At 49.9% G+C, this 27607-nt stretch overlaps 1 protein-coding gene across 1 annotated transcript in view; it reads right to left on the reverse strand.

The window, feature by feature from the left end:
• Positions 1 to 7581: 7581 nt before the first annotated feature.
• Positions 7582 to 27607, reverse strand: part of COLGALT1 (collagen beta(1-O)galactosyltransferase 1) — a 28364-nt gene continuing 8338 nt past the window's right edge. The window contains exons 4-12 of the mRNA XM_036241276.1: positions 23032 to 23166; positions 21015 to 21219; positions 19042 to 19161; positions 12531 to 12607; positions 12342 to 12448; positions 11959 to 12091; positions 10535 to 10662; positions 9331 to 9537; positions 7582 to 9112 (exon numbers count right to left, since the gene is read on the reverse strand). Of these exons, the coding sequence (XP_036097169.1) occupies positions 8845 to 9112; positions 9331 to 9537; positions 10535 to 10662; positions 11959 to 12091; positions 12342 to 12448; positions 12531 to 12607; positions 19042 to 19161; positions 21015 to 21219; positions 23032 to 23166 (1380 nt within the window). The 3' untranslated portion in view covers positions 7582 to 8844. The remainder of the gene's footprint in view (positions 9113 to 9330; positions 9538 to 10534; positions 10663 to 11958; positions 12092 to 12341; positions 12449 to 12530; positions 12608 to 19041; positions 19162 to 21014; positions 21220 to 23031; positions 23167 to 27607) is intronic.

Raw genomic sequence — 27607 nt, forward strand, 5'->3', positions numbered from 1 at the left:
ATCCAGGACGTCTGGCAGCTGTTGCTCTTAGCTCAGGCAAGTTAGGACACAGAAGCCAGGTACACACCCCCAAACTTCAACCCACAGCCTCCTGTTTGTCTGGGATTTTGTGTTTTGTTTTGATGTAGCAGGTGAGAATCTCATTTTATAAAATCAGAAATGCAAAGAACAAAAACTTCATTTTTTTACAGCTAAATTCAATTTGTTTTGAGCCTCCATCCCATGAGGGAGCAGAAGCTGAGTCTCACTCAGCTCAGGATTTCCTTGGTAATTCAGGGCCTCCCCTTCTAATATCTGGGCTATTTTTGTATTTGAGTGGCCAGAGCCAGGCTATGGGACCCCCCATTGGGAATGGGTTCCATGAATGCTTTTAGTGCACATAAAAGTGAAAAGGGCTAAAAGTGGAACCAGTGGCTAAACCACAGGGATCACCCATAACTCAGCACATCCACCCTCAAGACTTGCACGTGGGCAAAAAAGACTGAAAGCAGCCTCGGCGCCACGGTATTTTCACGCGGGACTGTCACACAGCTATAAAAACAGCTCTCTGTATGATGTCAAAGGGACAGCCCGCCAGAGGCCCTGAGTGTCCCTGAACAGTCTTGGTGAATGTATCGGACTGTAGACCTCTTCTTTTCCCCGAAGCCTAGCAGTTTCCATATTGAGTCAGGTGGGCCGTGCAGTGTGACTCCCTGACAAAGGGGAGCTGGCTTGCTTTCTGCTGGCTACAAAACACGCTCAGCCCTTGGCCCTGTGTCCCTCAGTATGTGGGGTCCATCATGTCACCCCTGGGGCTTAAAGACCAAGGCACATGCTGCTTGTTGTGCTGTGAGAAATAAACCATCTTGCTCTGACCCCCTGAATCGCTTGCACCTACGAACCAGGAACAGGTGCACTCCCGCCATTCTCTGCGAGTGAAATTCTTCTCTGACAAATGACGCGTGAATCTTAGCGCTGTGATGTTGAGTGAAAAAAGTAAGTCTCAGAGGGCATCAGAAAACAAGACAGCACATTTATAAAGCTCAAAAACTGTACATATTTATACCCACAAGATGCACCCACGGAGATACAATTTAATGATACATAAGTGTGATTAATAAAAAATAATAAGCATGAAACTAAGAATTAAAAAGTTGATTCCACCTCACACCCATCAAGATAGCTACTATTTTTTTTTTTTTTTTATCCTCACCCGAGGACATTTTTTCGATATTTTGTTCAGAGTGGGATGGAGAGAGAGAGAGAAACATCGATGTGAAAGGGACACATCGAGTGGCTGCCACCCGCACAACCAACCAGGGCCGGGGACAAACTGCAACTGAGGTACGTGGCCTTAGTGGGAACTGAACCTGGGTCTCTTCGGACAGCAGGCCGACGCGCTAACCGCTGAGCCAAACCGGCCAGGGCTAGATGGCTACTATTTTTTTTTAATCCTTACCCAATGATACTTTTGCATTGATTTTTTTTTTTTTTTTTTACATATAAAGTGGGGGGGAGGGGGAGAGAGAAACATCATTGTGAGAGAGAGATCAATTGGTTGCCTCCCGCAGTACGTAAGGGTTCTGATTTCTCCACATCCTTGATAACACTTTTTTAAAAATAGCAGCTATCTTGCCCTGGCAAGTTTAGCTCAGTGGTTAGAGCGTTGGCCTGCAGACCAAAGGGTCTCGGGTTCGATTCCCAGTCAAGGGCATATACCTGGGTTGCAGGTTCAATCCCCAGCCCCAGTCGGGGTCGTGCAGGTGGCAACCAATTAGTGTTTCTCTCTCTCCCTCCCTCCCTTCAACTCTATCTAAAAATCAATGGAAAAATATCCTCAGGTGAGGATTGACAACAACAAAAAATTAAAAATAGAATTATGATGTGACCCAGCAATTCTACTTCTGGGTATATGTACCTGAAAGAATTGAAAGCAGAATCTCAAAAAGATACTTGCACACCCATGTTCATAACTGCATTAGTCGTAATAGCCAAAAGATGGAAGCAACTGGAGTGCCACTAAAGAATGAATGGATAAACGAAATGCGGTCCATCCATACAATGAAATATTACTCAGCCTTAAAAAGGTAGGACAGCCCTGGCTGGTGTGGCTCAGCAGTTAGAGCATCAGCCTGCAGACCAAAGAGTCTCGAGTTCGATTCCAGTCAAGCGCATGTACCTCAGTTGCTGTTCAGGCCCTGCCCCTGGGTCAGGTCATGCAGGAGGCAACCAGTCGATGTGTCTCTCACATCGATGTTTCTCTCTCTCCCCCAACCCCATCTGAAGATAAATGAAAAAATATCCTCAGGTGAGGATTTTTTTTTTTTTTAAAGAGGACATTCTGACACCTACTACAGCATGATGAACCTTGAGGACATTATGCTATGTGAAATAAACCAGACACAAAAGGACAAACACTGAATGATTCCACTTATATAAGGTCCCTAGAAGAATCAGATTCATAGAGACAGAAAGTGGAATGGGTAGGTGGCAGGGTCTGGAGGAGGAGAAGGGGAGTTAGTGTTTAATGGGAACAGAGTTTCAGTTTTGGAAGATTAAAAAGTTCTAGAAGTGGCCCTGGCTGGTGCGGCTCAGTTGGCTGGAGCATCATCCCGTGCACTGAAGGGTTGCGGCTTCAGTTCTAGTAAGAGCACATACCTAGGTTTTGTGTTCAATCCCCAGTTGGGGTGTGTGCAGGAGGCAACCAATTGTCTCTTTCTCTCTCTCCCCTTCTTCCTCTCTCTAAAAATGAAAAAAAAAAAAAAATTTTTTTTTAAAGTTCTGGTCCTGGTCAGTTTTCTCAGTGGTTAGAGCGTCAGCCCTTGGACCAATGAGTCTCAGGTTCAACTCTGGTCAAGGACACGTATTTCAGTTGTGGTTCATCCCCGGCCCTGCGGGGTCATGCGGGAGGCAGCCAGTCAATGTGTCCCTCTCGCGTCGATGTTTCTCTCTCTCCCTCCCTCCCACTCTATCTGAAGATAAATAGAAAAATATCCTTGGGTGAAGATTAAAATAAATAAATAAAAATTAAAAAGTTCTGGAAATGGATAGTGCTAATGGTGGAACAATGTACTAAATGCCATGAGATAATACTCTTGAATACGGCTAATTTTATTTTATCTGAATTTCACCTCAATTTAAAAAAAAAAAAAAAATACAGGTGGCTGGCCAGATTTGGTCCATGGACCATAATATGCCAACTCCTAGACCTAATCAATTCTTCAACTTCCCCTCCTCACTTTTCCCTCACTCGAGCACCATCCTCATGCTCACCCCACCCCCACTCTCACCCGAACCCTCAGCCCCAGCCTCACCCCATCCTCCCACTCTCCATCCCACCCTCTTAATCTACCCTAGTCCCATCCCCATTTAGTCATGCCTTGTCATCGTGTCACTTGCCAGCATGGCAGGATCACCCAGGCAATGTCAGCAAGATGCACACCCGGTTTCCTGGAGGGTAGAACACAAGTATGTGATTCTGATCTGTATAAAATTACACTTCATTACATAATGTATTACATTGCATAATAATCACTCTGCTCCTAATCCTGCAATTATATATAATAGTTGCTATGATCATGCATCCTACAATTACACATCATTTTTACCATCCCCACAATGTACAGTAATAAGCGAGAAGGAAGTGGTGGGTAGAAAGCAGCCCAACCCCACCCAACCCCTTTTGGAGCAGAGGCTGCAAAGCTGCTGCCAGGCATGTATTTGGATCCACCAGCCAGAGGCGCCAGTGGAACTTTAGAAGGAAGAAGGAACTGGTGCGATTTTGGTTTTTCCTCCTCTTCATTCTGCCAGCAGCCAGTGTTGGTGGGCATTGAAAAGCAGTTATGGATACTGTTCCTGAGTCACAGATATGGAGTGTGCCCTAAATTGGAGGTTTCAAGGATCCCCTGATGCCCTGTCTTCTATGACTGTGGAGAGACTCAGTTCCCTTGGTGAGCCAGTTCTGCAGTGTCATTCCCAAAGGACCAGCCTGGGCCCTGCTCCTTTGCACCAGAATTTGGCAAACTATGGCCCCTGGGCCACACCTGGCCCGCTGCTTGGTTTTGTTTTGTTTTTTTTAAATCTTCATCTGAGGATATTTTTCTATTTATCAACAGATAGAGTGGGAGAGAGAGAGAGGGAGAGAAAGGGAGAGAGAGAGAAACATCAGTGTGAGAGGGAACATCGACTGGTTGCCCCCCGCATGACCCCGACCAGGGCCAGGGACAAACCACAATCAAGGTACGTGCCCTTGGCCAGAATTGAACCTGAGACTCATTTGTCCGCGGGCCAACGTTCTACCGCTGAGCCAAACCAGCCAGGACTTGTTTTTACAAATGAACTTTTATTTTGTTTTAATGTATTTGTGTGTCTATTTTTTAAAAATATGTATGTTACTTTAAATGGCAAAAGGAACTTTGCATATGGGATTAGATTAAGGATCTTGAGATGATGGGTAGATTATTCTGGATTATTTGAGTGGGTCTTAAATGTAATCAATCACAAGGGGCCTTACAAGGGGAATGAAAGAAGGTCAGATGAAGAAGTAGATGTGATGACGGAAGCAAGAGGTTAGAGCTTCAGGAGGGGGTCATGAGCCAAGGGATGCCAGCAATTCTCAGAAGCTGGAAGAGGCAGGACGGGATTCTCCCCCTAGTTCCTCCCCAAGGAGCCAGCAGCCCTACTGACACCTTGACTATAGTTCAGTGAAACTAATTTCAGACTTCCAGCATTCAGAATAACAAAAGAATAAATGTGTTGTTTTATTTTTATCTTTTTAATCTTTACTCGAGGACATGCTGAGAGAGAGAGAAGAGAGTAGAGAGAGGGAGGGAGGAAAAGAGAGGAAGGGAGGGAGAGGAGAGAGAGATTAGCTGCCTTCTGCACTTTCCCTGAGCAGGGATGGAACCTGCAACCCAGGTAACTGAACCATCAACCCTTCAGTGCACAGGACGATGCTTAACTGAGCCACTCCAGCCGGGCAATGTGTGTTGTTTTAAGTAACCAAGTTTGTGGAAATTTGTTATTGCAGCCATAGCAAACTGAGACAATGAGCAGATGGACCAACTGAAGGTTTTTTTCCATGAACATGAATCACTTTTTTTTCATTTTTATTTTTTATCCTTACCCGAGGATATTTTTACATTAATCTTTAGACAGAGCTGGAGGGAGAGAGAGAGAAACATCGATGCGAGAGAGACACATTGATTGGTTGCCACCCATACAGCCCCAACCGGGCTGGGGACGAACCGCAACCGAGGTACGTGCCCTTGGCCAGAATCGAACCCAAAGCTCTTTGGTCCACAGGCAATGCTCTTACCGCTGAGCCATATCAGCCAGTGCTCACTTTTCAATTAAAATAACATTAAAACACAATATTATATGGAACATTATAAAAGGAACCATGCGGCTCTCCTGGAGGTTACGAGAGAAGAGGAAAGATCTGAATTAGATGATTGGATGCGAGGGCGAGGCATTCAAAATGAAATTCAGATGCCCCGGCACCACCAACAAACTTCTAACCTCTTCGATCTGGAGGCAGAGGCTGAGAATCTATGTTTTTTGGTGTGTTTTTTTTTTTAATCCTCACTAGAGGACTTTTTTTTTTTTTTTTTTTTCGATATTTTGTTCAGATAGAGTGGGAAAGAGAGAGAGAGAGAGAAACATCGACGTGAAAGGGACACATCGAGTGGCTGCCACCCACACGACCCAACCAGGGCTGGGGACAAACTGCAACTGAGGTACGTGCCCTTAGCGGGAACTGAACTTGGGCCTCTCCAGACTGCAGGCCGACACTCTAACCACTGAGCCAAACCGACCAGGGCAGAAGCTATGTTTTAATCAGAGGCATTTTGAAGCAAAAAAAACCCCCCAAAACCCCACCTCATGCTACAAAGAAGACCCTTCTAGAGACTCATGTCCCCAAGAGGCTGAATGGTACTGGGTGCAAAGAATCTCGATCCTGGCACAGTGGACTTTCGGGGCCCAATCATTCCTTGTCACGGGGCTGCTCTGTCCCTGTCGGATGCTTAGCTGCACACTCAGCTGCATCCCTAGCTTCTGTCCACTCAATACCAATAGCACCCACCCCAGGTCATGATCACCAGGAATGTCTCCGGACATCGTCCAATGTCCCTGAGGGGCCAAATCACTCCCAACTGAGATTCACTGGATTAAAATAAGATTGGAAAATATCACATGTGACTGTTAACACACGAGAAGCGACTCCAGTGTCCCATAAGAGGGGACTGGTTACTAAACTCAGATCATCCACAATGGATGAAGGGTGAGGAGTTAATATGAGAAGGAACTATAGTGGCCTCTACTCAAATTCAAAGTGCATATTACTACTAACCCAGCAATTCCAGCTGCTATCAACTTACCCAACTGAAATAAAAACGCCAGCAGCAAAGATGTGTAATATGATACTGTTCACTGTGGGCTGTGATGTTCTCCAACCAGAATGATCCAAAAATTGGTGGTCCACCTCATCACAGAATAATGTTACAACCCAAAAAGAACTGGCAGACATCTTCTTCGATTAGAAGGTCCACATTATGTTAAATGTTAAAAGAAAATTGATCCTAAGTTTATGAAACAAAAATGTGTTGCATGGGGAAAGAAAGCAGGTTGCAGTTTATGTAACATGGTCCTTTTAAACACATGTATAGACATACTCCATGCAAGTGGGTAAGACTAGGTTTTTGTTTTTTACCAAATGTTAGTCGTCTCTGAGGACGTGTGACTTGATTTTGCTTTTTTAGTTTGTTTAGTTGTATGTCCTAATTTTTCCACAAGGATTACACGTAGTCTGTGTACTTTGTAAGTGCCTTGGGTATATGTGTATACACCCTAAGGGCTTAAGAATCTTGAGAAACCTTAAATATTTGACACAGAAAATCCAAATTCCTGAGGTGGGACCACTGAGCACCTGCTGGAGGTTGTTGCCCCGAGGTCCCCAGGTGCCCAGCTGCTCGTTGGCACCCCCTACGGAGCTCCTTCCTTGTCTCATGTCCCCACCCCACTGGGGCTTCCTGTGGTGACTCCTTAGACACCAGATCCTCGTCTTAGGATGTTTTCTGAGAACTCCAAACCATGCAAGTCTCCCTCCGTATTCTGTCACCTGAAACAGTCCTGCAGCTGACCCCACGGGACAGCCTGGCCATCTGTCCCTGGGCTATTTGGGGATGTTTCATGGGACAGGCTGGGCCACAGGGCTCTCGCTGCTCCCTCCACCTCTCGCCAGCACTCGGTTCCATCCCACACCTTGGCCAGCAACGGGGGTGGACACTGGGTGTGGTGTGTTGGCAGTGAGCAGAGCTTTGGATCAAGAGAACACAGCCCTGGCTGGGTGTCTGTTGGTTGGAGCATCGTCCTGTACACTGAAAAGGTTTTGGGCTTGATTCCTGGTCAGGGCACATACCTAGGTGGTGGCTTTGATCCCCAGTCAGGGTGTGTATGGGAGGCAACCCATTGATGTTTCTCACATCGATGTTTTTTTCTCTCCCTTCCTTCCTCTCGCTCTAAAAGTCAATAAACATATCCTCAGGTGAGGTTAATAAAAAAAGAAGAAAACACAGATTTATGTGAAAAACCAATCAGGAACATTTAATAAAAAAATAAGCAAGTTATCCAGGACCCGACCCAGCGAGCAGTAGCCATCCCTAAGAGTAACGCACTGCTGGCCGGCTCTGACATTCATTTCTGGCTGAAGGCACAGCAAGTCCTGAGCCTGGGCTGCAGAACACGCTGCCCAAGCTGCAGGCAGCACCCCAGTGCAGCTGAGCCCACCGAGGGCTTGGACAGAGGAATACCACTGAGCAGGCAGAGACCACACCTGAGATGCAGGCCTAGGAGATCAAGCAAACAGAACCAGGGGTAGGCAGGGGAGACCCAGCCCCCATCCTCATCCCCACCCCCTCCAGGGGGGCTGCATGTGGCCAGCAGAAGCCCCTGGTGAGAGAATAGTCACCTTCCCTCCTGGGCAGCGGTCTGCACATAGCTCAGGTGACGGGGGGACAAATAAGGACTCAAACTGAACCATTCTCTAACCCCACTGGGAGCCCACAAGGTCTGGTACACAGCAGGCACTTAATAAATGCCAAACACATGAAGAAATGAAAGGACTCTTTTTGTTCATCTCTGTGGCCCAGCACACATGTGGTAATCAAATGCTGACTGAACAGTTATACTGTTTTGTACCACTAATGCCTGGTGCACACAGTACGTGGTGCTCTTTAGATGTATTGGGAAGAAACCAATTAAAGAGTGAAAAGCACCATGTTTATTTCCATCCCTAGCACTAAGCTCAACTCCTGGCACACAGTAGGCACTCAATAAAAGCATTGAGTTAATAATTACTTTTGTGTCACAAGTACCAGGCACATAGTAGGTGCCTGATATGTATTTGAATAAATGAAAGTGTCTTGTTTATTATTCCCAGAGCCTGAAAGGGTGCCCAACGTTCAGTAGGCACTCAATAAATACTTAAATTAATTTTAAAAATTAATGTGTATCGCTAGTGCCTGATTCTTGGGGGGATGTCAGTAAATGCTGGCTGACTGACTCATCACTGAGGAAATGGTTATGCCTCATTCACTGCTATCACGCACGAGTCTGGTACATGGTCAATGCTTAAAAAAGGTCAGGCGCACAGGAGATGAATGATGGCTTGTTCCTACCCAATCTCCCAGTGCCAAACACTACTCCTGGCATACAGTAGGCACTCCACTAATGCTGCCTGTGTGCATGTGACTGCTGAGCAAGAGCTGGCTGGCCACCACCCTGCATGGAGAGTCCTCTGCAGCCAGGGCTCGGCAGGCCCGCTGTCCCCAGCAAGCATCTGGAGGCCGCTCTAGCCGCTGCCCCTCAGAGCTCATCCCGGGCAGCGCTGTCCAGTGGGGACTGTAGTACATCCGAGTTTTTGGCCTCTCGGCTCAATGCCTGCTGCTCCCTCATCTTCTGGGATTTGGCACGGTCCCAGTCAGTCTTGACATGCTCGTTGTTCCACACGACCGAGGTCTCCGTGTCGCTCACGTACCCATCGTCCCCTGTGTAGTGTGTGGGGAACACCAGCAGAGGCTCCACGGAGAAAGCGAACAGGTTGCGGGGCGAGAAGTGGGCCTTGTACTCGGTCCTGGAGGAAGGGGAGTGAGAGGCAGCAGTGTCAGGGGAAGGGACAGATTGAGAAGGAACGGGGTGGGGTTCAAATGGAGCCAGAAATGGAGGGAACACAGAATAAATGGGTAGAAAAAAAAGCGCCTTCCTGGGGGTGTGAGAGCTTCCTGCCCACCCCCCTCAGGACAGCTGCACAGTGAGACCCCAGCCCCAGTGCCCGAAGCAACGCCCTCTCACACTGGGTGCTTGTCGAACATGACTGGCAGGAACTCATCAACGGGTAGCATCTTGGAGAGCGGCTGGGCAGCCAGCAGTTTGTGGGCGCCTTGCAGGGAGATCACATAAGCCAGTGTCCAATAGGAGTAGTCAGCCTCCACCAGGTTCCTCACACGGGGCACCGCCTTCTCGGGGTGCTCCACCTGCATCCGCTTCCGGCCCACATAGCTGGGTGCAGAGTTGAGACCCAGTCACCCTCCTTCTGCCCACCAGAGACCACTAACCCAGCAAGGCAGGGATCCAGCGAGCCCATCAGGCCCGGAGGTGGGAGCAGGCTTGGTGTGTTTGGGGCACAACCAGGAGGCCTATGTGGCTGGACTGGCAGGACCACAGGGGTCTGTGGCCCTCAAGGAAGAGGGTAGGTTTTTTCTAAGGGTACTAGGGAGCCATGGAAGGGTCTGGAGCTGGGGAGAATGGAATTTCGGGGACATTTTCTGAGGCTGTGCCAGAGGAAGAGCGGGGCTGAGAGGGAAGTTGCCTGGGTTCAGAGGGCTGTGGGCAGTGGAGTGAGGTGCAAGGAGATGCTAACAGCAGGAATGAAGGGGCGCAGTTACTGTCAGAGCCCTGCACGCTGCAGGAGGGAGGAAGGGAGGGAGGAGGAACCACTCCCCCTATATGAGATCCCAAAGAATTGTTTCAGAAATATGCTGGCCACACCTGGGGCTGGGCTAAGACCCAGGCTCCCTGCTACTCCCCACACTCAGCCAGCTCGGAGCTTCCTGCTAGCTAGCAAGTCCTGACCACATCCACCCAGGCTGCACCCCCAGAGCCTCGGCAGCCTACAGACTTCCTGAGCAAATCTTAGCCACACTGCATCCCCCAGAGCACATCTCAAGTCTCCCACCCCTGTGAACCCCTATCCCCACAGCCAGGTCCCTAAACTTCCAGATCATCCTCTCAAGGTCCTACCCCACAGCCTGAGGCCACGCCCAAGTCCTGGCTGCTCTCAGGACCACCCCTCACACACGCGGCACACACACAGAGTACTCTTTCTGCCACACTTCCAAGAGCTGGCCCAAGCTATTACCCTGCGGATGCCCTCAGGCCTTTTGAGCTCTGGCCCCACCCCAGGCTCCAGCTCCGAGCCACTCCAGACCGCGCCCCTGAGCCCTATCCCCCCCACCACGCCCTCTGGCATGGCCCCACCCCGGGGCCCCACACTCACATGAGGTCCCAGTCCAGATCTTCCCTCTCCACATCCTTCATGAGGTTCATCAGGCGCCTCTTGAAGAAAATCTCGAAGCGCAGGTCATCCTCGAAGACCAGCGATTTCTGCAGTCCCCTGTCCACGATCTGAGGAAGACCAAGGCTGAGCCTAACCCTGAAGCCAGTTCAGCTTAAAGGCTCTGGGGCAGCAGGAGAGAGGCAAACGCACTCCTCCCCACCACTGTCTTGACTAACTTCCCCTCCGGGCCACCACCTCCTCGAACATTCAACAACAGAGCCACCTCGAACATTCAACAACAGAGCCACCTCGGCCTGGCTGCTCCTTCCCACTCCAGAGCCTGGGCCTGTGAGAACACACAGCACCCTCCCCCACACAGTGGCAGGCAGACTCATTCTCATCCTTCAGGTTTCAGCTCCCATGCTACCCACCCAGAAGGCCCTTCCTGACCACCACCCAAAGCTGCCAGCTGAGGACAATTTATATCCCCAGGCCCCTTCTCTAGAGATATCTCACTTATTTCACTCTGATTTATTTCTTTGTAGATTATCATCAGTTCTCCTACTTCCCAGGGCTGTGAGCCCCCTGGAGGGGGCTGGATCTGTTCCAGTCACTACCCTGTCCCCAGTACCCGCACCAGGCCAGGAGCACAGTAGGTGCTTGGCAAATGTTCCCTGAATAAATGAACTTGAGAATCTTCATGACTGCCCCCTGAGGCGATGACTGTCTGTGGGAAAACTGAAGCTCAGGCTGGGAAGCGCCTTCCTGCTCACAGAGCTCGCCTCTCTAAGAGACAGAGCTGGACTTAAACCCAGATGTTCCCTGGCTTCAGGGCCACTTGGATACCACAACCTCTGCCCCATGCCATCCACAATGAATCTCAGAAAAGGAGAGCAACCCAAGTGAGCACTCATCACCCCAATCACCTGGACATCCCCTCAAAAGCACCCTCCCACCCTGCATCTGGACACCACCTCTATCCTCACGCCTGGCAGTCTCAGGTTCAAATCCCAGCCTGGTATCCTTACCTATCACAGCCTCTCTCTCCAAATATGGCTGATAAACCCCAGGGTTAATGAGCTACCTCTGGCATGAGCTCCACACTAATTAATGTCACCATGACTGTTACTTAATAAATGTCAAGGCCAGAGTCCAGGATCTTGGCATTTGAAAGAAGCTGGGTTGAAGAGGCCTCACTTGGCCTCGAACGCAACCTGTTTCAGAAACTGGGCTCACCCCTGTCCCTCCCCAGTCTGTTTCCACATCTGCACAGTGCAGGGGCATTCCCTAAAGAGAGGCTCTGGGTCCTGCTGCAGCTTTAGAATCTGCCTGGGGTGCAGGCAACGCCCGCCCTGAGCTTCTGGAAAGCGGAGGAAGGCCCTGCCCTACCCACCTCGCCTGAGCCTCTCCCCTGCTGGACCCACCTCCTTCCAGATGTTATAGTGGCTGAGGAAGCAACCCAATTCTCCCTTCGTCAGGGGCCGTCCATGGTAGGGGTCCTGGTAGCCAGGCAACATCTGGATGCCCAGGTCCTCCACCTGGCTGGTGTTCATGGCTCTGGAAAGGGGGACGGAAGGGGTCAATGGAAAACCCGTCTGCCTGCCACTCCACCGTTAGTGCCCCCTCCTGCCGAACAGCTGTTTCCCTCTTCAACTACTGGCACCCCTCCTGGACCCGTGGCCAGGCCTGCAGGGGGTGGTCTGCCCAAGTGTGGCTCTGTCAGCTGCTCTACTAGGTCGGACTCACTTCCCCCCACCACGGCCCCTACCAGCATGGTCTACACCCCTCCCCTCAGGGTTGGACTCACTTGCCGTCCACAGCCTCCACCAGCCGGACCTTGATCTCTTGCGCCCACAGTGCCCACAGCATGCGTTCCCGCCGGTCCTGCCTCCGCTTCAGGTTGATCATGAAAACCTGTGGCACAGGGTCTCTGTCGAACTCTCCAGCCTTAAGTCCGCCATCCTCCACCCTCCCTACCCCAGAAGGCTTGGCTCACCTCATCAAAGCCCATCTTGTCTGGCATCTTGGTAGGCACTGAGACAAACCGGGAGGGCTCTGCTGGGGGGTGCTTCACTGTGGGGCAAAAAGAAGCTGAAGGGTTGCTTGGGTTATGAGGTGGGGGACAATCCAGCTTCTCTCCATTGCCTCCTCCCCATTCCCTCCATGGCTCCCTATCACCCTGAGCTCCTCAGCCTGGGGTTGGAGAATCTGCCTGACCTGTTCCTACCCATAACGCTGGTGCTAATCTCTACCCTACCTCCTACTCACTCTGGTTGTTAGCACACCAAACTCACCCATTCCTACCTCAGGACCTTTGCATATGCTGGGCCTTTGCCTGGAACACCCTTCCTTCCTCCTCTCTCTACCCCAATTCTCAGCTAAGATGCCGCACTGAGGAGGTGAGTCTCCCAACCCCCTTAGGTTGAGGTACCTCCTCTAGGCCCCCACAGAACTAGGGCTTCCATGATGAAACCTCCATCTTGCTATCCTAACTTGCTGTCTCCTGGGAGCACCAAGGAATGAATACCAGGTCTGTCCACTCACACTGGATCCCCAGTGCCCAACACAGGGCTCAGCATACAGCAGGCACTCAATAATTGCTCATAGACTGAACCAAGGATTGATGACAATCTGTGTGACCTTGACCTATCTGGACCTCAGATTCCTTATTTATAAAATGGGCTAATAACATTTCAGAGAGTTACTCCTGAAATGATTCCATGAAATCACACTTGTATGGGTTGAATGGTATACTCCCAGAGAAAGTTATGTTGGTGTCCAAACCCCCAGGACCTCAGAATGTGACCTTATTTAGAAATAGGGTTTTTACAGAGGCATTCAAGATAGAATGAGGTCATTAGAGTGGGCCCTAATCACTATGACTGGGATCCTGATAAAACTGGAAAATTTGGCCTGGCCAGGTAGCTCAGTTGGTTGGAGCACTGTCCCATACACCAAAGGGTTGTGGGTTCCATTCCTGGTCAGGGCACATACCTAGGTTGCAGGTTCAGTTCTCGGTCAGGGCATGTATGGGAGGCAAGCAACCAATGTGTCAGTATTTCTCACATCAATGTGAGGATTTTTTCTTTTTATATCCTCACCTAAGGACATTTTTGCATTTATCTTCAGATAGAGCAGGAGGGAGAGAGAGGGGAAGAGAGAGAGAGAGAAACATGGATATGAGAGAGACACATCAACTGGTTGTAACCCACACGGCCCCAACCAGGGCCGGGGACAAACTGCAACCGAGGTACGTGCCCTTAGCAGGAACTGAACCCGGGTCTCTCTGGACCGCGGGCCGACACTCTAACCGCTGAGCCAAACCAGCCAGGGTGCGAGAATTATTTTAATGGAAAATTTGGAGACACACAGACGGAAAACACACAGGGAGAAGATGGTCATCTGACTGACACATCTACAAGCCAAAGTTTGCCCAGAATTTCAGAGTAGGCATGACTGTTCTTTTAACTGCTGTGAGCAGTGCTCAGACCACATCCCTAGGGCGATCCTGGCATATCCTTGATGGTTTCCCACAGAAGGATCGGACCCTCAGGTAGATATGAGCCTGCAGAAGTCCCTGCCTGCTCACCAGGCTGGCCCAGAGAAGCCCGGCTTGATGGGAAGTGTGGTGTCTGCCTCACCAAGAACAAAGACCCCATGTGAGCTCAAGGGATAGACACAGGTCCCTCTGTCTGAAAGAGCCCTGGGCAAGGCCCAGACCTCACCCAGAACCTTCCAGCTCATAACCAGGGTCTCCTCAAAGGCAACCACATCCCAGGGCTCCCTCCCATCCAGAGCCCTTCAGCTTCTGGCCACCCCCCCGCCCCCCATTCCTTGGGAGAACTGAGACCTTGGGCAAGACTTTGTGGTCTTAGGACACTGGCTCAAATCCCAGGTGCCCATTCCCTTCCCTTTCTGAGCCTCTGCTCCACCCCCACGCTGGGGTGTAAATGGCCAGAGCACCTGCCAGTAGGAAGGTGGGATTTGTCACCCTGAGCTTTCTGCAAGTTTGAAATTTCATTGTAAGAAAGAGTTTTGAATACGTGAAAAGTCACATGTACTGCCTAGTCTAGGTACCCGCACACATATGAAGAGAAAATGTGGTTTTCCTTGAACATAAGGAAGGATTTACACAAATATCTGAAAGCCCTGAATCCCCCTTCCATCTGTTCTGTGTATTCAACTTGCCCTCAAGAAAGAAATAGGAAGAGGTTCTCAAGGTGCCTTTCCCCCTCTCCTTTCCCCTCTCCTTCCCCCTCTCATTCCCCCTCTCCTTTCCCTCCACCTTTCCCCCTCTCCTTCCCCCTCTCCTTTCCCCTCTCCTTCCCCCTCACCTTTCCCCCCTCTCCTTTCCCCTCACCTTTCCCTCTCCTTTCCCCCCTATTTTCCCCTCACCTTTCCCTCCTCTCCTTCCCCCTCACCTTTCCCCTCTCCTTCCCCTCCACCTTTCCCCTCTCCTTCCCCCTCACCTTTCCCCTCTCTCCTTTCCCCTCACCTTTCCCTCTCCTTTCCCCCCTATTTTCCCCTCACCTTTCCCTCCTCTCCTTCCCCCTCACCTTTCCCCTCTCCTTCCCCTTCACCTTTCCCCCTCTCCTTCCCCTCACCTTTCCCCCCTCTCCTTTCCCCTCACCTTTCCCTCTCCTTTCCCCCCTATTTTCCCCTCACCTTTCCCTCCTCTCCTTCCCCCTCACCTTTCCCCTCTCCTTCCCCTCCACCTTTCCCCCTCTCCTTTCCCCTCTCCTTCCCCCTCACCTTTCCCCTCTCTCCTTTCCCCTCACCTTTCCCTCTCCTTTCCCCCCTATTTTCCCCTCACCTTTCCCTCCTCTCCTTCCCCCTCTCCTTTCCCCTCTCCTTTCCCTCCACCTTTCCCCTCACCTTTCCCCCCTCCTTTCCCCTCTCCTTTCCCTCCACCTTTCCCCTCTCCTTCCCCCTCACCTTTCCCTCTCCTTTCCCCCCTATTTTCCCCTCACCTTTCCCTCCTCTCCTTCCCCCTCACCTTTCCCCTCTCCTTCCCCTCCACCTTTCCCCCTCTCCTTCCCCCTCTCCTTTCCCCTCTCCTTCCCCTCCACCTTTCCCCCTCTCCTTCCCCCTCTCCTTTCCCCTCTCCTTCCCCTCCACCTTTCCCCCTCTCCTTCCCCCTCTCCTTCCCCTCCACCTTTCCCCTCTCCTTCCCCCTCTCCTTTCCCCTCTCCTTTCCCTCCACCTTTCTCCCTCTCCTTCCCCCTCTCCTTTCCCCTCTCCTTCCCCTCCACCTTTCCCCCTCTCCTTCCCCCTCTCCTTTCCCCTCTCCTTCCCCTCCACCTTTCCCCCTCTCCTTCCCCCTCTCCTTTCCCCTCTCCTTTCCCTCCACCTTTCCCCTCTCCTTCCCCCTCACCTTTCCCTCACCTTTCCCCTCTCCTTCCCCTCCACCTTTCCCCTCTCCTTCCCCCTCACCTTTCCCTCACCTTTCCCCTCTCCTTCCCCTCCACCTTTCCCCTCTCCTTCCCCTCTCCTTCCCCTCCACCTTTCCCCTCTCCTTCCCCCTCACCTTTCCCCCTCTCCTTTCCCCCTCATCCTTTCCCCCTCTCTTCCCCTCCACCTTCCCCCGTCTCCTTCCCCCTCTCCTTTCCCCTCTCCTTTCCCTCCACCTTCCCCCTCCTTCCTTCCCCCTCTCCTTTCCCCCTCTCCTTCCCTCCACCTTTCCCCCTCCTTCCCTCTCCTTCCCCTCTCCTTCCCCCTCACCTTTCCCCTCTCCTTCCCCTCCACCTTTCCCCTCTCCTTCCCCTCCACCTTTCCCCCTCTCCTTCCCCCCCTTTCCCCTCTCCTTTCCCTCCACCTTTCCCCTCTCCTTCCCCCTCACCTTTCCCCTCTCCTTCCCCCCTCACCTTTCCCCCCTCACCTTTCCCCTCACCTTTCCCCCTCCACCTTTCCCCCTCTCCTTTCCCCTCTCCTTTCCCTCCACCTTTCCCCCTCTCCTTCCCCCTCTCCTTCCCCCTCTCCTTTCCCCTCTCCTTTCCCCCTCTCCTTTCCCCCTCTCCTTCCCCCTCACCTTTCCCCCTCTCCTTCCCCCTCACCTTTCCCCCCTCTCCTTCCCCCTCACCTTTCCCCCCTCTCCTTTCCCCTCTCCTTCCCCTCCACCTTTCTCCCTCTCCTTCCCCCTCACCTTTCCCCTCTCCTTCCCCTCCACCTTTCCCCTCTCCTTCCCCTTCACCTTTCCCCCTCTCCTTCCCCCTCACCTTTCCCCCCCCTCTCCTTCCCCTTCACCTTTCCCCTTCTCCTTCCCCTTCACCTTTCCCCCTCTCTTTCCCCTTCACCTTCCCCCCCCCTCTCCTTTACCTCTCTCCTTTCCCCCTCTCCTTCCCCTCTACTTTTCCCCCTCCTTCCCCTCCACCTTTCCCCTTCTCCTTCCCCTACACCTTTCCCTCTCTCCTTCCCCCTCACCTTTCCCCCTCTCCTTCCCCTCCACCTTTCCCCCTCTCCTTCCCCTCCACCTTTCCCCCTCTCCTTCCCCTCCACCTTTCCCCCTCTCCTTCCCCTCCACCTTTCCCTCTCTCCTTCCCCCCTCTCCTTTCCCCCTCTCCTTCCCCTCCACCTTTCCCCCTCTCCTTCCCCTCCACCTTTCCCCCTCTCCTTTCCCCTTCTCCTTCCCCTCCACCTTTCCCCTTCTCCTTCCCCTCCACCTTTCCCCTTCTCCTTCCCCTCCACCTTTCCCCCTCTCCTTGCCCTCCACCTTTCCCCCTCTCCTTGCCCTCCACCTTTCCCCCTCTCCTTCCCCCTCTCCTTCCTTCCCCTTTACACTCCTCTTTTCCCCAGGCACATTGCCTTTGCCTTTATTTCTCCTAAGCTCCAAGTTCCCTTCTTTTGCCTCTATAACTTGTTTCCTGAGCCCACGAAACCCAGCTGACTCACCTCTTTCTACCTAAAAGCAATACATAAAAATAAATAAATAAAAAAGAAAGAAAGAAATAGGAAGATATTCCTTTCTCTGTCATGGGCAAGTTTATAACAGCAGTGTTAATGATTTTTGACCAGACACAGTAACAGAAATACATGTGAAAATTTAAATTAGGAAAATTATGGCAGCCACAGGGACGCTTCTCAGGGTCTAGTTGTAGATGGGAATTGGTGACAAGCAGAGACCTACCTCTCATGACAGTGGCCCGGTGGGGTTCTTGGCCTAGGCCTGAGAATCTGCACGTGACAAACACTTGGGTACTGTGGGTCTCCAACCTGGTGACCTTGCAGCCTCCATATGTCACCTCAAAAGACCAAAGTCCCCCCCACCCCCCACACAGGGGAGTGTGCTATTCCACACACACACACACACACACACACACACACACACACTGAGAACCTTCCAGAAGCAGGTAAGAGTTGGGCAACTGAGACCAATAGCAGGAGCCTGGACCCTCTGGACCCTCCCCATCCGTGCAGTGGGGTGAATGGTTGTGCTGCCTCCCAGGCCTTCTCTGAGACGTGTGTGACAGTGAAAGGCAAAGCCTCAATGAAGCAGACCATGGACCATTGTCCTCTTGCTCTGGACGCATCCCTCTCCAGGAGGCCCACCTCAAGCCATCTTGATGGCGGCTGGGCCCTGTGTGCTCATCCCATCCCAGGGGCCCACCAGAGGCCTGACTGCTAGTTTAATAATTTATGGATTTATTTGTTTACCTATTAGAAAGAAATGAGCTTGCAACTATGGTAAAAATATGTAATTTGCTTTTTAAAATAAATGTATTCAAGTAAAACAAAAGTGTACACATAAGATAAATTTTTTTTTTAATCCTCATCTGAGGACATTTTTTCATTTTTTGTACGGACAGAGTGGGAGGGAGAAAGAGGAAGAGAGAGAGAGAGGGAAACATCGATGTGAAAGGGACACATTGAGTGGCTGCCACCCGCACGACCAACCAGGGCCGGGGACAAACTGCAACCGAGGTACATGCCCTTAGCGGGAACCGAACCTGGGTCTCTCCGCACCGCAGGCTGACGCTCTAACCGCTGAGCCAAACCGGCCAGGGCTGTATTAAATAAATACTAGGTCTGAGGTTTGGAAATGGCCCAAAAAAGCTGTGGCCTAGACACTCCCATGCTGTCCTCCCTGCTCCCATACCCTCCATGGCTCCTGACTGCCCTGGGGAAAACACCAGTGTCTTAGGCCACTGCCCTCGTCCTGCCAGCTCCACCCAGCTCACCAGCCCCACTTCAGCCGCTGACCTTGCCTGCTCCCTGAGCTCATTTCCCCTCCAGCCTCCCAGTCTCTGCATATAATGCTCCCTCTGGCTGCAATCCCCTCTGGCTAACTCCTACTCAGCCTGCATCTTAAGGCCCCCTCCTCCAGGAAGCCCACCCTAAACATCACACTTTGCTGCTACAAACCATTGCTCCCTGAGAGCAGGGACAACTGTTCACCTTGTTCATGCCAAGTTCCCAGTGCCCAGTAAAGGCACAACACCCAGCAGGTGCTCAATCAGTGTTCAGAAGAAGGATGTGAGATGGGAGAGAAAGGGCGGGGTGGGTGGACTCACCCATAACCTCCAGCTGCACGTGTGTGAAGCTCTCAGCCTCATCCTGGAGGGTACTATGTGACCGCAGCGGCACTGGCAGAAAGCCATACACCTCCTTGTTGCACACATACATCTGGACCTCTGGGGCCAAGGAAACAACAATTAACATGGAAAACTGTGAAAACAGCAACAAGGTGGCAGTAGCCACCTCTAACCACAGCATCAGCCTCACAGCCCAGCATGGGGCTAGAAAGTAAAGGAGTGCAGCCTGCTGTTCCCAGCAACCAGCAGAAACCCCTCAGATCTCCATCTAGGACTTGGAGCCAGAACAGGGGTTCCCGCTGGCAGGCGAGAACTGTTAACAAGCCCTTGCACCACCCCTGACAATCCCTACAGGATTCCATGACAAAGCAAACTGCAAAACAACAGGGGAACAGTAAGATGCACATTTTGCCTGGCCCGACTGGCTCAGCTGGTTGAGTATCATCCTGTTCACGGAAAGGTCGCCAGTTCAATTCCCCAGTCAGGGCACCTACCCAGGTTGTGGGTTTGATCCGTGGTCAGGGCACATACTGAAGGCAACTGATCGGTATTTCTCTCTCACATCGATGTTTCTCTCTCTCTAAGTATATGTCCTCGGGTGAGAATGAAGAAAAAAAAAAAGATGCACATTTCTGCATAAAAAGGGGATGCAGTTGGATAAAATGTTAGCAACGTTACCTCCATCTGCATTTGTACTTTCTGGATGGCTTAAATTTTTATACTGATGTGTAAATATTTTTTTTGTTTTTTATTTATTTATTTATTTTTAGAGAGAGGAAGGGAGAGAGTGATAGAAACATGAATGTGAGAAACATCCATCGGCTGCCTCCTGCATGCCCCCTACTGGGGATCAAGCCAGCAACCCAGGCATGTGCCCTGACTGGAAATCGAACCAGCGACCTCTCAGTCCATGGGACAACACTCAATACACTGAGCCACACCAGCCTGGCAAGAGTGTATATTTTTTTAAAAGTTAATAACTCAGTCCTAGCTGGTGTGGCTCAGCGATTAGAGCGTCGGCCCACAGACCAAAGACTCTCGGGTTCCATTGCAGTCAACGGTACGTACCTCAGTTGCGGTTCATCCCTGACCCTGGTTGGGATCGTGTGGGAGGCACCCAGTTGATGTGTCCCTCTCATGTCGATGTTTCTCTCTCTCTCCCTCCCTCCTACTCTAACTGAAGATAAACAGAAAAATATCCTTGGGTGAGGATTAAAAAAAAATTTTTTTTAATTTTTAAGTTATTAACTCAATGAAAATAATTTTCATTTTAACTGGCTTTTTCCAGAACAAGCCAGATGGTATAAATATTTTAGGCTACTGGCCTGGCAGTTTCTATCTCAACAACTCATGTCTGCCCTTGGAACATGAAAGCAGCCACAGACAACACTTTAAATGGGTGTGGCAGCATGCCATTGAAACTTTCTTTACAGGCACTGAATTTTGAATTTCATATAATTTTCAGGTATCACAAAATATTATTCTTCTTTTCATTTTTTTCTAACCATTTAAAAATATATAAACCATTCTTAGCTTGTAGCCACACAGAAACAGATGATGAGCCAGATTTGGCCAGCTGGCTAGTTTGCCAACCCCTGATTTAAAGTAAATGACAGGTTAGCATATGGCTGTGTTCTCTTTCTCTAAACATTTTTTTCACTAATTATACAATTAGGAAACAATATGTTCAACCACGTAAGAAAATACTGAGTTGCAAATAACCTTCAATAAATAGGTCCTAAAAATCTGGGAGGTAAAGACACTCAGCAAAGCCAGGGCTGGAGAAAGAATGGGTCCTGGGGCCATCATCTGAACACCTGGATATATCCCCACCTGAAGCTACCCCTGCACCCTGCGATTTTGGTTCTGTGGGCTGTTTGGACTTGTTCAGCACAGATTCCAGGGAACCGGACAGATGATGCCGCTGTGACAGCAAACTCCCGAGGGCTCACCTGCCTGCTTGCAAGAGAAGGCAAAAACAATGATGTCATCGAAGGACCAGGTATAGTCAGTGTGTGGAGGGTAGAATGCCAAGTTCCTGGATGCGGCCTTCCGCAAGTCGATCAGGAAAGTTGAGTGTACCATGGGAACTGCAAAACAGCCCCGGCGGTCCCGCTTTCGAATGGGGATGTAGGCAGGTGTGCGCTTGTAGTAGCCCTGTGGGAAAGGGGCAGAGCTCTGCATGGGGGTCCCCCAAGGTGAGGCTTTAGACCCAGGACAATGAGAGACAAGGAACACCTGGAGAGCAAGACCCAGGTGCCAACTCCTGGCAATGGTGGGCAATCCCTGAGCACAGTGTCAGTCTCCACCCCAGGGCTTCAGCTAATGGGACAATGGCAGATAAAAGAGAAACAGCTGTCTACTTGCAGGCCTGGCCCCATACTTCAGATCAGAAATGCAGTACTTGAAGGAGAAAATGAAAAAGATGAAAAAGGTTTTAACATTAAACTGGCCTACAATGAAAAAAAAAAAACTCAGTAACATCCAATGTTGTAGAATGCTAACTGCCAGTCGTTGGGAATTAATATTGCAAGTGTTATTAAAATTATGACTATGACTTGTGCCGCAGGAAAACCACTTTGAGATTTATCCCACAGAATTAAAATCTGTACATTCAGCACTGGTTTTAGTGGTCTAAACCTAGTATAATGCCTATGGACGGAAGAACTATGAAATGTTATGTGACTATTTTAAAAAATGTGTTTGAGCCCTGGCCAGTTTGGCTCAGCAGTTAGAACATCGGCCCACAGACCAGAGAGACCCCAGTTCCGTTCCCACGAAGGGCACTTACCCAGGTTGCAGTTTGTCCCCAGACCCCGGTTGGGGTCATGTGGGTGGCAACCACTCTGTGTCTCTCTCACATCGATGTTTCTCCCTCTCTCCCTCCCATTCTATCTGAAGATAAATGCAAAAATGTGCTTGGGTGAGGATTAAAAAAAATGTGTTTGAGCTATGTCTGTCGTTCTGATGGGATAAACATGTGTCTCGTTCAATGGGTTTTTATATGAAATAAATCCTGCATGTGTTTATATGTTTCTGGGGACATAAATAAAGGTGTGGAAAGACATTATTTTTTAAGTTGAAAAGGGACTGGACATTTGACATCCTCTGATTTACACAGAAATTGAACATTAATTCAATTTAGAAGAGAAGTTTTAAAAGCTTCTGGAACAATTCTGAGTTGGTCTCTCTTCCTCAAACCCTTTACAAATTAGAATTGTTGGCATATATTTAGATTTCTATGACACATTTTTAAAGATAGGAACCAGTGAATTATTCACTTTAAAATGGTGAGTTTTATTTTTTTTTGAATTGCATGTCAGCTATAACAAAAAGACAGGAGACAGGATAGGTCAACCTACCGGCTCCAGCCACCCAGCCCTCCCCCCTGGCATAGGCCCACTCCTGCACTCACCTCTTAACCCCCTACCCCCGCCCCATGGCTGCCTGCAACCGCAGCCTCAACCCTCGGGTAGAATGTGTGGCACAGGCCTGGCCAACCAGAGGCCGGCATGTTCTTGGCTTCAGTAATTGGTTCAGAGGTAAGATGGGAGACTGGACAAGGCCCAATCAGAGAGGACTTCAGATGGATGTTGCTGGGATCACTACCCAGGAGTCTGAAAATGAAGCCACCCAAGCGATGGAAGAAGACAGGAATGCTGTTGGAACATCTGAATCAAGCTGTGCCTGAAGTCCCATCCTGGCACCACCACATCCTAGCTGTGTGAGTTTAGGCAAGTCACTTCCTCTCTCTGCTTCTGTTTCTGCCTCAGGACTGGGAAGAGGTGGGGAAAGGACACAATGATGGACCCTGCCTCAGGGGCTGTTTAAGGATTATCATGATGGTGCTGTGATAAGCTAGCTGTGGTGTGGTGTGAGAGTAAGTTAGGCCCCCACTTGCTTAGCCCTGCCCTCAACCCCCCCCCCCCCCCCGCCAGGTGCCCTGTGCCACCCAAACAGCCCTCTGACCTGAGAAGTCATCCCACACCAGAAATTGGAGTACGCAGCTCGGGAATCCAGCATGGGCGCCACCACCGTCTTGTTCTCAGCGATGAGAAGTGTCAGCGTGTCAGGGTTAAGGATCAGGTTGTCTGCGTCCACAAACTACAAAACACCCAACATCAGTGTTGGCCGCCGGAGTAACCTGGGCTGGGCCACGGCTCATAATGATTGGACAGAGGCAGAGTACTGGGGGTCTGAGGAACCTGGAGTAGCATGTGTGACCCTGGAAGCCACCCAGTACCTCAACCCACAACTCTACCCTGAGTAACAAACCAAGTTACACTCAGACAATGAAACAGGCTACTAAGGAAGGGGCAGGAACAGACCACATAGCACACAAAAACACAAATGGGTCAGACATGATGCTGTCGAGATATCAGACATGACAGTGGGCGTGCCATGTGCCTCCATTAATGGGAACTTTTATAATAGGAAGAGCTGGTAAATGAGGAGGACAGTTGGGGCAGAGACCAGCTCTTTGAGGAACACTTTTCTTTGTGAGTTAGATGCCAAAAAAAGGTTAATAGAAATAGAAACTTTATTTTTCTTTTTTTTCTTTTTTTTTTATCCTCACCTGAGGACATTTTTCCATTTTTTGTTCAGATAGAGTGGGAGGGAGAGAGAGAGAGAGAGAGAGAGAAACATCGACGTGAAAGGGACACGTCGAGTGGCTGCCACCCGCACGACCCAACCAGGGCCGGGGACAAACTGCAACCGAGGTACGTGCCCTTAGCGGGAACCGAACCCGAGTCTCTCGACCGCAGGCCGACGCTCTAACCGCTGAGCCAAATCGGCCAGGGCGGAACTTTAATTTTCTTTAATACCTTGAATGTTTGGGTAAAAAGATGGTAACTTGTTTGTTGCAAAGAAAAAAGCTTGAGCCTGGCCAGTGTGACTCAGTGGACTGAGCAATGTCCCATGGACTGAGAGGTCTCGGTTTGATTCCCAGTAGGAGGCGTGCAGGAGGCAGCCAATCAATGTTTCTCTCTCACACTGGTATTTCTCTCTCTTTTCCTCTTCCTCTCTAAAAAAAATCAATAAAAACATATTAAAAAAAAAAAAAGGCTTGGAATTAAATTCACCAAACCATGAACAGGATCACCATGATGGGGGAGGGGTGCCTGCTGCTCCCCCCAAAGCCATGTATTACCAACACCTTCCAGAAAGGCCACACCAGGATGGTTGTTGTTTGTCACATGAACTGTGAATGACCCAGGAGTCTAGTGGCATTTGGGTTTTTTGTTGTTTGTTTGGCTTTTTTTCTTTATTGATATTACAGAGAGAGAGGAAGGGAGAGGGAGAGAGAAATAAAAACATCTATGAGAGCCCTGACCGGTTTTGCTCAGCGGTTAGAGCGTCAGCCTGCGGTCCAGAGAGACCCGGGTTCGGTTCCCGATAAGGGCACGTACCTCGGTTGCAGTTTGTCCCCGGCCCTGGTTGGGTTGTGCGGCCCTGGTTGGGTTGTGCGGGTGGCAACCATTCTATGTGTTCCTTTCACGTCGATGTTTCTTTCTCTCTCTCTCTTCCTCTCTTTCCCTCCCACTCTATCTGAACAAAAAACAAAAAAAACGTCCTCAGGCGAGGATATATATATATATATATATATATATATATATATATATATATATGAGAGAGAGAACAGCGATTGGCCGCCTCCTGCACGCCCCCCACTGGGGACTGGGGCCACAACTCGGGCATGTGCCCTGACCAGGAATCAAACCAACAACCTCTTGGTGCATGGGTTGACACTCAACCACTGAGTCACACTGCCCAGGCTCCAGTGGCATTTGAAGGAAGACTTCAACAAATCAGTAAGAGAAATTCTTGCCATCACATCACAATTGAAAATAAAGCCACAAAAAACAATTATGTAAGGATGTTTCTGTCTATTGGGATAGGAAAACATGCAGATCATGGTACATTACAGAACTATTAGGAGGTGAGTTTTGAAAAAATGCATCTGGTCCACAGATATGCTTTCTGTTACCCATGCAGGATATTTAGAGCATTTGAATCACTTGAGGTAAACAACAAAAACTAGAATTCCAGACTTCTCTGGCACTATGGGAACAGCACACTGCATGGGAATCCTCAGCTGGAGACAGGAGGTGGCTGCCCCCGGGACAAGCTGTAAGTTGTGTTATGTTCCCCACCCAGCCCCTTGAGGACATTTAAATTTGTGACCTCTGAATATATGTGCAGTAAAAACAGCCAGAACAGACTGGAAGGTCCTCAAAAAGTTAAAAACACCAAGTTATCATGTGACCCAGCAATTCCACTCCTGAGGATAGATCAAGAGAACTGGAAACAGGGACTCAAACAGATACATGAACACCTATGTCCAAAGCAGCACCACTCACAATTGCCAAAAAGCAGAAACCTAAGTGTCCAACAACACGTGAGTGGATAAACGAAATATGGGCCATCCACATAGTGGAATATTACTCAGCCATGAAAAGGAGTGAAGCACCGACACACGCTACAACGTGGATGAGCCTTGACAACATCAAGCTTCGTGAAAGAAGCCAGACACAAAAGGCCATGTATTGTCTTATTCCATTTATACAAAATGTCTAGAACAGGCAAATCCAGAGACAGAAAGCAGATCAGAGGTTGTTGGGGGTGGGGAGGATGAATGAGTAGTGAATGCTTTTGGGATGATGGAATGTTCTGGAACTAAACAGAGATGACAGTTGTACAAAACTGTGAATGTGTCAAAAAAACCCAAAACAAAAACCACTGAATTGAACACTTTAAAAGGTTAATTTTGCCAGGCCAGTGTGGCTCAGTGGATTAAGGGTCATCCCATTGACTGAAATGTCCGATTGGAGTCCCAGTCAGGGCACATGCCTGGGTTGTGAGCTCAATCGCCCAGTAGGGGGCGTGCAGGAGGCAGCCAATTGATGTATGTCTCTCACTTCAATGTTTCTCTCTCTCCCTCTCTCTCTAAAAAATCATTTAGACCTATTTTTTTAAAACGGTTAATTTTGCCCTGGCTGGTTTAGCTCTGTGGTTAGAGCGTCGGCCAGCAGACCAGAGAGTCCCAGGTTCAATTCCCACTAAGGGCACATACCTCGGTTGCGGTTTGTCCCCGGCCCAGTTGGGGTCGTGTGGGTGGCAACCATTAGATGCGTCTCTCTCACATCAATGTTTCTCTCTGTCTTTTACTCCCTCTCTCCCTCCTGCTCTATCTAAAGATAAATGCAAAAATGTCCTTGGGTGAGGATAAAAAAAATTAATTTTTTTTTAAAAAAGGTGAATTTTGTTATGTAAATTACACCTCAATTAAAAAACATACCAAAAAGGCCAGAAAGTGAGTCTCTCTGAGAGGTAAGATTACAGGGTTAGTTTGTTTTTTTCTTTCCTAAAATCCTTATTTTTTTTCTTGTATATTTTATTACAAGTAACACCCATAGTGTTTGTTAAGAGAGAAAAAATGGCTTGCAAATTGAACTTCCGGTCAAGATGGTGATATAGGTAAACCCAGTATCACCTCCTCCCACAACTACATCAAAATTACAACTAAACTACATAACAATTATCATTCAGAACTGCCTGAAATTGAGCTGAATGGAAGTCCTACAACAATATTAAAGAAGCAACCACATCAAGACTGGTAGGAGGGGTGGAGTCTTAGACCCACATGTGGCAGATAAAATCAAGAGATAAAATCAGCTGCAAAGGTCCTCCCTGAGGAGTAAGGGGTCCCCATCTCACACCAGGTCGCCAGCTCAGGGTTCCAGTGCCAGGAAGAGAAGTCCCCATAACTTCTGGCTGTAAAAACCAGCAGAAACTGAGGCTGAGGGAGGCTGCGGCTGCTGGAGCCCCAGACAGTTCCTTTTAAGGGCCCACACTGGTCACTGAGAACTACTCGCACCCTCCAGGCTTCAGCACATGGAAGGTAACTCGAAAGGCACCAGAGACATACAGGGAAGAACTGAGTAGTTTAGCATCAGGGTGAGAGCTGGAGAGGCAGCTTTCTCTTGGACAGATGTGCTGGCGGAAGCCATTGCTCCTTTGGTGAGCCCTTCCCTGAGGCAGGCAGACAGGCACCACATCTGGGCCTCCAGCAACCTGCCTTACACTGTTTGCCCCGCCCTGGCGATTCCCTAAGGCCTGGCCCTCCCAACTTCCAGGCCCACCCAAGCTGTTTCCAGTGGCTTTACCATAGCATTGGCCTGTTTGGGCTCCTGCTTCAGATTTTCCTAAATTCTCTCAAAAAGTAGCATTTGGCCTCAGCAAGCCCCATACCTCTCACTAAGTGGCCCCAGGCCCAGCACTAGGAGCAGCCATTGGCAGGTCACTTTGTAGATTATGCCTGGTGGCCCCAGATAGAACACAGACAGTGGCTGACCTTGCCCCAGAGCCAGCACACCCAGTGGACAGCTTCAGACTACCTCTAAGAACCACCATCCAACCACCTCCACAAGTGACACACTCAAGGAATGGACTCGGGGGGTACCACAGCACTGCTGAAGTAAGTCTTGCTCTGTGTGTTGGGCCCCTGCACAGCTGATCATCCAAGGTAATCAGAGGTCGGCAG

Source organism: Molossus molossus, unplaced genomic scaffold (assembly GCF_014108415.1).
Source record: "Molossus molossus isolate mMolMol1 unplaced genomic scaffold, mMolMol1.p scaffold_m16_p_4, whole genome shotgun sequence".
Taxonomy (NCBI): domain Eukaryota; kingdom Metazoa; phylum Chordata; class Mammalia; order Chiroptera; family Molossidae; genus Molossus; species Molossus molossus.